This window comes from Radiomyces spectabilis (genome assembly GCF_025331425.1).
Source record: "Radiomyces spectabilis strain NRRL 2753 chromosome Unknown BYT42scaffold_6, whole genome shotgun sequence".
NCBI lineage: Eukaryota > Fungi > Mucoromycota > Mucoromycetes > Mucorales > Radiomycetaceae > Radiomyces > Radiomyces spectabilis.
Window position 1 is genome coordinate 1,675,196 of NW_026251931.1, and position 8,813 is coordinate 1,684,008.

Below are 8,813 nucleotides of genomic sequence, written 5' to 3' on the forward strand. Positions count from 1 at the left end.
TAAGAATCATAATTCAGCCCTATGGATGCGTAAATTGGACAGTAACGTAGGATATGACAGGGTGCTTGTCATACCCAAAGTAGGACAAAATTCCAATACAAAATCACCATCCTTCAAAAAAACAAGAGTGACGGTATAAAAAGGACAAAAGGGGATTTCTGTAGGAATGAGCTACTACTGCGATCATCTGCCAAAAGGGGAAGTACATCAAAGTGAAAAGGAAAGAACAGGAGATGTCGATGGGATAAGAACAAATTTGCACGTGGCAAAAACAATAAGATAAAAAAGAAATTATCGATAAATTACCTGGAGTTTGTTCAACACGTGTTCCCAGTTTCTCGACCTTTTCTCGATGGTAAAGGTTCCGCTGCCGGTAAATGAGGATGCAGATAAATTGTTGGAAGAAGAATAGGAAGACGCAGAGATGGTGGATATCGATGGCGTGGAAGATTTTCGCTGGAGCTAAAATGGAAGATCCGTCTGAGAATTCAAACGCAGCAGACATATGATAAAACATCGGCCTTACAGGTGAATCAGGGTATAGCTGCATATTCATCCCGTTGGACCCATCGAGGTTCAAATCCTTTATAAAAGCTGGATCGACTTGGGATAAAGGTACTGAAAATAAGCGAACGTTGCACGATACTTTATGATATAAGACTACGCAGTGAAAAAATAAGAACGATGAGGTTGGTTATTGTTGACCCTTTTTTTTTTTTTTTTCTTTTTGTTCTTTGCGGGACTCCACGGAGTACAAATCGCACCTGATCCATCATCGTTGGTGATATCGATACCGAATTCTAGTTGATCGTCGTTTCTTATTTCAGTGGGTGCACTTTCCGTACATTCAGCCGACAGTCGACGTCCGTTCAAGAAGGTACCGTTGCTGGATTTGACGTCTTTGATATATATCTGTGGCCAAAGGTGAGGGGACGATCGGGAAATGTATTCAGACTAGTTTCAGTGAATACCTTTCCCTTGTCATTCCATATTTCGGCGTGTGTCCTGGACAATACTTTTGAATCAAAGTAACCATTGAGAGCGCCAGGTACCGTTTTAGAATTGGTTTGTCGCCCGATCGTAAGGTGGACACTGTCTCGTAATTCCAGGGTTTTTGTTTGAAAGTGACTATTATGGGGTAATAGAATAAGTGTGTGGCATGTTGTGGGAAGTCGAGGTGAGGATGTCTTGTGTTGTAGAAATGGCGCTATATATTCAAGGCAACATGAGAGATGGTAAGAATGGAGGGGGGTTTTTCGGTTGCAAAGCCAAAGAGGAAAAGCAAGCTGAGTGTACCTTTTTGTTTGGTAAGGTTCGTAACAGGAGCTAAATCGGTCATCATAATGTCTCTTCAAATTCACGATGGATATGAAAGCGCCAGAGCTTTGAAGAGCTTGGCATGCAGAGTTTGAAAAAAAAGGAAGCAAAAGAATAGGAACAAAAAGGCGCTTGGGTCATTTCGGTAGTTCTATCCAAAAAATCAGGACCGTGACGTACAGTTTTTTAATTGCGAATTCTTTGAGTTTTCCCTCTTTGAAAATCTGTGCTGATAACGCCTCAATTTATCACGCTCTTTCAGCAAGCGATGGCTGCTTTCTGGTCTTTCCTGCTTCTGATGGCCGTTCAACGCATTCCGTGAAAACGCTTTCACATCTCACTAGTACTTTTGGGCAGTGACACACTCCATCGCTCAGTGAAGCAGCACAATCCTTACGCGCTTCATTTTGGGAGGCGCGAGATGCCTTGCTCTTCGCCATCTTGCTACTGTGTCGAAAAAACAAGGTTTTTTTTTCAATAGCAAAAAAAAAAGAAAAGAAAAGAAAAGCAAGTTGAAGGAAGATAATGACAAAGATTCACTAGACTATATTGTCACGGTTTTATATCATGGCAACATGGCCTCAACCTGTAGATCCTGTATCAAACAATCAAAGAGAGTCTTTCTTTATTCAAAGTTGACATTTTTCAACAGTCAAGCGCCATTTCAATAATGAGACCAACCAAATCGATGTGAAAGCCCATCGTTGAAGAAAGCTGATTTATTCATTAAATGGCTATGCGTGGATCCGTGTGATAGAAAGTCTCCAAAACATGAAGAGACCAACGTTATCTCATTGTGCCTTTTGCCATCCTCACGTCAAGTTGGTTATCATCTCTCTGTTCGAATCTTTCTCGCAGGAGGCAAGACATGAAAGTTTGAAAAAAAAAATAAACAATGCAGCGCGGACTAAAGTTAAAGTTTGACATCGCAGAGCAAGACATCATGTTCTGTTCTTCGTTGCTATGTTCCTGCACTTTAGATACGGCGTGTCTCAGTGGCAACGGTTTTCTCCGCAACGGTGCGGAGCTGAGTGATTTCTTATTCAAGTTTTAGAAATTCCGATGCTGCTTTATGTTGTTATTCTTCTTTTGAGGAATTAAACTATGCTGCGACGGGCTCATCAAGTGGCAGCGACTGGTTTTCAGCTGCAAGCTGGATCTTATGGTAAAATGATAGCCACCGGAGCTGAAGGGCTATGATTTTGATGTATTTCTATTTTAGCCAAGGCAAGACCGAGTTATCCACCTGCAGCACTCGAGCGTATCAAGCAGATCTTGCCAGCCAAGAAAAAAGCGCTGGACCTTGCTGCAGGAACAGGGAAAATGACAAAACTCCTTGACCAGGCTGGATATGAGGTGACCGCCGTCGAACCCGTCGAGAATATGAGACAGAAACTGGCCAAAGATCTACCTCACATCAACACATTAGAGGGCACTTCTTGGAGAATTCCGGTTTCTCCCGAATCCCAAGATGCGGTCATGATGGCTCAAGCATTCCATTGGTTCGATGATATTGAAACCCTTAGAGAAGTTCACCGTGTACTCAAGCCCAATGGGCTCGTATTCATGATTTGGAATAAGGAAAGCCGAGAACGCAGTCCAATGATAGCGCAGCTGAGAGAGTAAGCACAGCATTCTTCCACATAGAGATGGGGGAGTTTCAAAAAACTGACATGATTGCGCTTGGCTTTTTTTTTATCAGCTATTACGAAGTTCATGAAGGCAACACCCCGCAATACCGTAAAGGCACTTGGAAGAACGTCTTCGAACTACCCGAAGCCGGCAAACTGTTTAATTTGCCTATGAATCACGCTTTCTATACCAACGATCTCTACCTTGCACGAGAGGATATTTGGCCTCGCATTCACAGTTTGAGTTTTGTGGCGGTGCTTCCTCAAGACAAGAAGGATCAACTGCGGCAACAAATTGAAGCTGTCTTGGACGATCCTAATTTTGGCCACGCAAAAGACGAGCAAGGTCGCTTCTTCTTTCCCCATGACACTAATATGTACTGGTTCCAAAAACGATAGAATAGAACAGTCGCTTTATATATACAAAAAATAAAATGAAGACTCTTAATGAAGCATGGCAAAAAAAAGGAAACAAAAGAAATGATGCAGGAACTTTCTGGAATAAGTTGAAAAGGGTGATCCATCAATGAGACGACTCTTTTTTTTTTTTTTTTACTGTGGTGCGCCGAGCACGGTGCCGGGACCGGCGGCAGCAGCAGCCAACATTTCAGGGGCAATTTCGACCGTGACAAAGCGTTTCTTGGCAGGTTCATCAACGACATCTATTTTCCATGGTCCCATCGTTAGTGATCATACAAGAGGAATGGTGGCATGACCCCGAGATTTACCTGTCATTTCCTCCTCAAGTTGAATGATGCCTTTGCTGGCCAATAATCGTCGCTCCTGGAAAAAAAGAGACAACTGAATGAGCAACCGATGAAGAGCATTTGCTTTAACTAGTAGATTCAATGCTTACATTGCGAAGGGCTTTTTCATATTGTTTCTGCTTCTTTTTGGACATGGTCTTGACGGTAAGCACAGCAGGAGCAATGGCGCCATGTCTTGCCTTGCTTCGACGCTTGTCCATGCGTCGCTTCTTTTCAATACAAGCACCCTTGACTGGAGAGATATATGTTTAGTGTACTGCCAATATAATTTGAAAGTCTGATCCGACATACCTTTGTTGATGTTGTTCACTCCTCCCATACTGCAGATAAATTTTACAAGAGTATTGCGATAAGCGGGAATTGCTCGATCTCGAAAAAGCTCCAGTATTTTTTTACAACGGCCGACGAGGAAAGACCGTCACGCCTCGAAAGGCTGAAATTAAGTCACCTGGCCTTAAATTTGAGTCAAATCCTCATGCAAATATGTTTATGTTTGACTGGAATAACAAGTACGAACCTGATGAGGAATTCCATATATTTACGGTTTCTTCAAGCATCGTTTTGACTGTGTTGGTTGGCGTCTTTACTTTTGAATTGCGCACTTCAAACAGACTTCTTTAGTTGAATAAACTTATTGATCGGTATGGACACCAATTGTTATAGGATGATAGAAAATACATGTTCACAATCATAGATCGATTGCTACGCTTTCAATGTAGAAAATAAAGTCCACTAAATTCATCTTTAATGGTGTGTCTGCACTTGTTCGTTTTGCAAAGCCATGAATGGGGGGGGGACCAAATGAATTTCATGACTGCTTTTTTACTTCCCGTCCGCCAACGCTTATTTTAGAATTCAGTTTTTTTTTTTTTCTTCTGGCATAATCTTTCATCTTTGTCACCATGTCTGAACAACCAGCAAACGAGCCCCTCTTTGTGGACCTTCACGATAACTCCAAGCCTGCTGAAATTGAGAGCTTGTGTATGAAATGCGGTGAGAACGTAAGTGGAATGTCGCTTCTTTCTTCTCCGTGGCTAGCTTTGAGTCTTGTTTAACATTTTGTCGTCTCGTGTAGGGTACCACTCGCATGCTCTTCACCAAGATTCCTCACTTCAAGTAAGTAGTTTCCACCTTTTGTATCACTCGAGTGGACCAAAAAAATTGTTAACACTTGTTTTTTATAGGGAAATCATCATTATGGCTTTCGAATGTCCTCACTGCGGCTTCCGTAACAATGAACTGCAAAGCGCTGGTGCTTTCAATGAAAAGGGCCATACTGTTTCCTGCCACGTGTTGGGCAAGCAAGATTTGGATCGTCAGTTGGTCAAGTCTGATTTCGCTTCCGTCAAATTTGAAGAACTGCAAGTCGAGATTCCTGCCAACAACCGTCGGGGTCTGTTGACCACAGTGGAAGGTTTGGTGGATCATGCTGTCGATGACTTGTCGCAAGGCCAACCCGTTCGCAAGCACACTGATGAAGATCTTTACAACAAGATTCAAGCCGTTGTTGACAAGCTTGAATCGTACAAGGAAGGTGCTGAATCCTTTACTCTCACCATCGATGATCCCTCTGGCAACTCTTACATTGAGAACCGATGCTTACCCGCCCAAGATCCTCAGCTCAAGATGAAATGGTACAACCGCACCCCTGAACAAAACGCCTTTTTGGGTCTTCAGAGCGAGGAAACCAATCCTACTCCTGCTGTCCCCACCGCCACGGAAGGCGATGAAGAAGTGCCTGAAGTGCTCACCTTCCCTGCCAACTGCTCTCACTGCAATGCGCCCAGCGAGACAAACATGCATTTGATTGATATTCCCCATTTCAAGGAAGTCGTCATCATGGCTACTAACTGCCAACAGTGTGGCTATAAGAGCAACGAAGTCAAGGCCGGTGGCCCTATCTCTGCCAAGGGTAAGCGTATCACTTTGAAGATCACCGATCCGGAAGATTTGTCCCGCGATATCTTGAAATCCGAAACCTGCGGTTTGTCGATTCCCGAAATTGACCTTGAAGTGACCCGCGGTACTTTGGGTGGTCGTTTCACTACGGTGGAAGGTCTGTTGCGCCAGGTCCACCAAGAATTGTACGAGCGCGTGCCTTTCATGCATGGCGATTCCACCACGGCCGAAAGCCGAGCCCGATGGGAAAAGTTCTTGGCCAATTTGGAAGAAGTGGCTGACGGCAAGCGTATTCCTGTCACTTTAATCATTGACGATCCTCTTGCCAACTCATATCTTCAGGTAAAGTGGATGAATGATACATTGGGTGTGAGTAAAAGACGATGTACTGATGGAATCCCTTTCAATTAGAATCTCTATGCACCGGATGACGATCCAGAAATGACCATTGAGGAGTACGAACGTGATTGGGAAACCAACGAAACTTTGGGGTTGAACGATATGAACGTCGATCACTACCAAGCAACTGAACCCGAAACCAAGCAATAAAGTAACATAGAAAAAAGGTCTATTTTGTACAGTAGAATGCATGAAAAATAAGAAAAAGGCATACAGCAATTCGTCTGTTCGATGCCACACTCATCAATAAAAAAGCATCAAACATTCCATACTTGGTTTGGACCCGAGACGCTTTGGATGATCATTTACTGCGTCTCATTCATCTTTCTCTTCTTTAAAGACGGAAAAAAAAAGTGTGATAGAATATTTCAGTGATAAATAGTTGTAGTTAAATCTATTATGAAATCGGTGCCTACCTTGCAACGGTAACAATCATCAGCGCTTTACAAGTCGTCGTTGCCCAAAATCTTTCTCTTCAGTTTTCAAGTATCGAATGATACATAAGCAGATAGACTTCGATCTGTAAAGCTTATCATTCATGCATCAAGAGGTGACTTGTGTTTTATCCATAGGAATCGCATATTTTGTCTTCATTTTTTTCTTTTTTCTTTGGTTTTCTCCTCTCTTCTGTTTGCCTGGAAAACTCTCGCTATCATTGCATCCCCTCGCATCCATTATCCATCATCCAGACTATGGTTTACCCGCGTTTATCTGTAACCGGTCAAGTCGAGTATTATCAAAAAGGTATCTTTTGTGTGATGTGATTATTCGATTTTCGACAAGAAAAAACTCACGTTCTTTTTTCTCTATCCTTCCTTTAGTTTATGGTTTTCTCTCCGGTTTTCTTTTCGCCCTGGCAAGCCATCCATCCCTCCAAATCTTTCTACTTTGTTCGCGCACCAAATGTGGCCTATCCGGTTTTTGTCGTCAAAGGGCATCGTCGGTGGTGTGACTCTTTTCCTCATCGGAAAATGCTTACGCTTGACTTCACCTGGATTACTTCCCATGATATCGTCTTGATATTTCTTCCCGACCATTTTATTCTTGTAGTGTGTAGTATGCATATTTGTCTTTTATTCGATAGACCTTCTTGCAGTCTTTTCCTCCTTTTTTTTTTCCCACAGGGTTTTTAAGGGGTTTTTACAGTCGCACCTATTGTTTTACTTTTATTTTATATATATTTGTATCGTTTCTGTTTTTTTCGGTCGGGAAGCTCTCGACATCTGCTGCATCGAATAACAGAGGTAAAAATATCTTGACGATTTGAATCAATCAAAGAGCTTACTAACTCTTTTTTTTTGATACCCAACATTCCCACACATCACTCTAGATGTATCATAACCTTGGGCGGGACAGGACTGAGGGGGTCAATAAGTGCTGCTGCACAAATGTTTGGAAATCATGACTGTACCGTATGCCAGAGTATTGACATTAATATACCAAAGTTCCATCAAGAGTCTCGCCTAGGTTATGCCGTATTGCGTTAGGCTTTTGTCTGACGAATGTCGCTCAAAGTAAAAGGGCGACGCCAGTAGCAGGTGGCATCCATTGCACAGCGGGTGTACGGCTTGTTAATTAATGCAACATCTACTTTGCATATGATATTTGTTTGTCAGTCAGTGTTTTGGGCGAGTTGCGTGGCCGAAACTCAGCCACCGATAATTTTTGGGCTGGGAAAATGGATGCCCGGCCTTTTTTTTTTTTTTTTTTTACTATTGGCAGTCCGTCACGGTGGTTCCCCTTCCCTTTTCCCTGTTTAGTTACATTTCGACATGTTCAGACTTGCTGCTGCTCGTTCTCAAACCGTTGCTCGCGTCGTCGGCCGTCGCAATGCTTCTACCAATGTTGCCGTCCAGAATTTGGAATCTCGCTGGAAGACCTTGTCCAGTGCCGAACAGAACACCATCGCCAAGCAACTCGAAGAAGCTCAGGCCGGTGACTGGAAGCTCCTCTCTGCCGATGAGAAGAAGGCTGCCTGTAAGTGAACAAAAAACAAACACAACCAACCTTCATGTGGTTGGCCGAGATGATTGGTCCCGTTCATTCTCCCATTAAACTTTTTTTTTCCTGATTGAACAGACTACATTGCTTTCGGTGCTCACGGTCCCCGCGAACCCTTGACCAAGCCTGGCCATGCCGCCAAGGTCGTTGGTGGTGTTGCTGGTGTTCTTGCTGCCTCTGCCGCTCTTTTCTATGCCATGCGTCTTGGTGGTATGCATTATGTTCCCTAAATGTTTTCCTTTTTTACATGTCCATGATGGCTAATGACGTGTTTGTTTATTTCAATGTAGCCAAGGAAACTCCTCACACCATGTCCAAGGAATGGGAGGAAAAGACCAACGAATACCTCAAGAGCCAGAACTCCAACCCCATCACCGGTATCTCTTCCGAGGGTTACAAGGGCAAGGGCTATGTTGTTCACGATTAAGCATTGGCTATTCCTTTCACCTATTTAATAAATACAGCATACTTGATAGAGATCAATTGAAAAAAAAAAAGAAAAGCCTTGTGTGTATGAATCATTGATTGAAGCTCCTAATCATTTACAAACAGTAATGCACATGCAAAAAGTTCCATAACTGATCCATGTTAATTCTTTTTTTTTTGTTTGTGCCATGCAAGGTTATTGTTTTCGTAATAGTCACATGACAGGGCTCGAATAATTCAATTTTTAGACATCCAAACTCTACCATACTTGCCATCACGCCTGTATAATGCAGGCTAGTTTTACCTTTAGCATGGGTCGTCTTTGGTTCATTGACTCTATCCATCTGTCAAGCTATGATTATGTTTTTCTCTG

The 8,813-nt window shown here is 42.8% G+C and overlaps 6 protein-coding genes across 6 annotated transcripts; 4 read left to right on the top strand and 2 right to left on the bottom strand.

Annotated features, from left to right (window-relative positions):
• Window position 1: 1 nt before the first annotated feature.
• Window positions 2-1,453, bottom strand: BYT42DRAFT_336714 (SMAD/FHA domain-containing protein). The gene is made up of 5 exons (XM_051563098.1): window positions 1,297-1,453; window positions 972-1,207; window positions 765-912; window positions 527-660; window positions 2-462 (listed from the first exon to the last, which is right to left on the bottom strand). Exons 1-5 carry the CDS (start codon window positions 1,340-1,342, stop codon window positions 292-294), a joined length of 735 nt encoding a protein of 244 aa, XP_051424027.1. The 5' UTR covers window positions 1,343-1,453; the 3' UTR covers window positions 2-291.
• A 968-nt stretch (window positions 1,454-2,421) lies between these two features.
• Window positions 2,422-3,347, top strand: BYT42DRAFT_545988 (S-adenosyl-L-methionine-dependent methyltransferase; the record flags this gene model as incomplete). The annotated part of the gene is made up of 3 exons (XM_051565848.1): window positions 2,422-2,482; window positions 2,540-2,939; window positions 3,020-3,347. 3 exons carry the CDS (start codon window positions 2,422-2,424, stop codon window positions 3,345-3,347), a joined length of 789 nt encoding a protein of 262 aa, XP_051424028.1.
• Window positions 3,348-3,356: 9 nt separating this feature from the next.
• Window positions 3,357-4,064, bottom strand: BYT42DRAFT_604989 (uncharacterized protein). The gene is made up of 4 exons (XM_051571112.1): window positions 4,007-4,064; window positions 3,805-3,947; window positions 3,677-3,731; window positions 3,357-3,610 (listed from the first exon to the last, which is right to left on the bottom strand). Exons 1-4 carry the CDS (start codon window positions 4,032-4,034, stop codon window positions 3,501-3,503), a joined length of 336 nt encoding a protein of 111 aa, XP_051424029.1. The 5' UTR covers window positions 4,035-4,064; the 3' UTR covers window positions 3,357-3,500.
• Window positions 4,065-4,598: 534 nt separating this feature from the next.
• BYT42DRAFT_569628 (ZPR1 zinc-finger domain-containing protein) lies at window positions 4,599-6,279 on the top strand. Its single transcript, XM_051568305.1, has 4 exons — window positions 4,599-4,716; window positions 4,791-4,831; window positions 4,900-5,956; window positions 6,026-6,279. The coding sequence occupies exons 1-4, from the start codon at window positions 4,618-4,620 to the stop codon at window positions 6,161-6,163; spliced, it is 1,335 nt and encodes a 444-aa protein (XP_051424030.1). The 5' UTR covers window positions 4,599-4,617; the 3' UTR covers window positions 6,164-6,279.
• Window positions 6,280-6,984: 705 nt separating this feature from the next.
• On the top strand, window positions 6,985-7,252 carry BYT42DRAFT_569634 (uncharacterized protein; the record flags this gene model as incomplete). The annotated part of the gene is made up of 3 exons (XM_051568306.1): window positions 6,985-7,069; window positions 7,098-7,138; window positions 7,160-7,252. The coding sequence occupies 3 exons, from the start codon at window positions 6,985-6,987 to the stop codon at window positions 7,250-7,252; spliced, it is 219 nt and encodes a 72-aa protein (XP_051424031.1).
• A 533-nt stretch (window positions 7,253-7,785) lies between these two features.
• Window positions 7,786-8,441, top strand: BYT42DRAFT_545991 (cytochrome c oxidase subunit IV; the record flags this gene model as incomplete). The annotated part of the gene is made up of 3 exons (XM_051565849.1): window positions 7,786-7,990; window positions 8,093-8,224; window positions 8,305-8,441. The coding sequence occupies 3 exons, from the start codon at window positions 7,786-7,788 to the stop codon at window positions 8,439-8,441; spliced, it is 474 nt and encodes a 157-aa protein (XP_051424032.1).
• Between the last annotated feature and the right edge of the window lie 372 nt (window positions 8,442-8,813).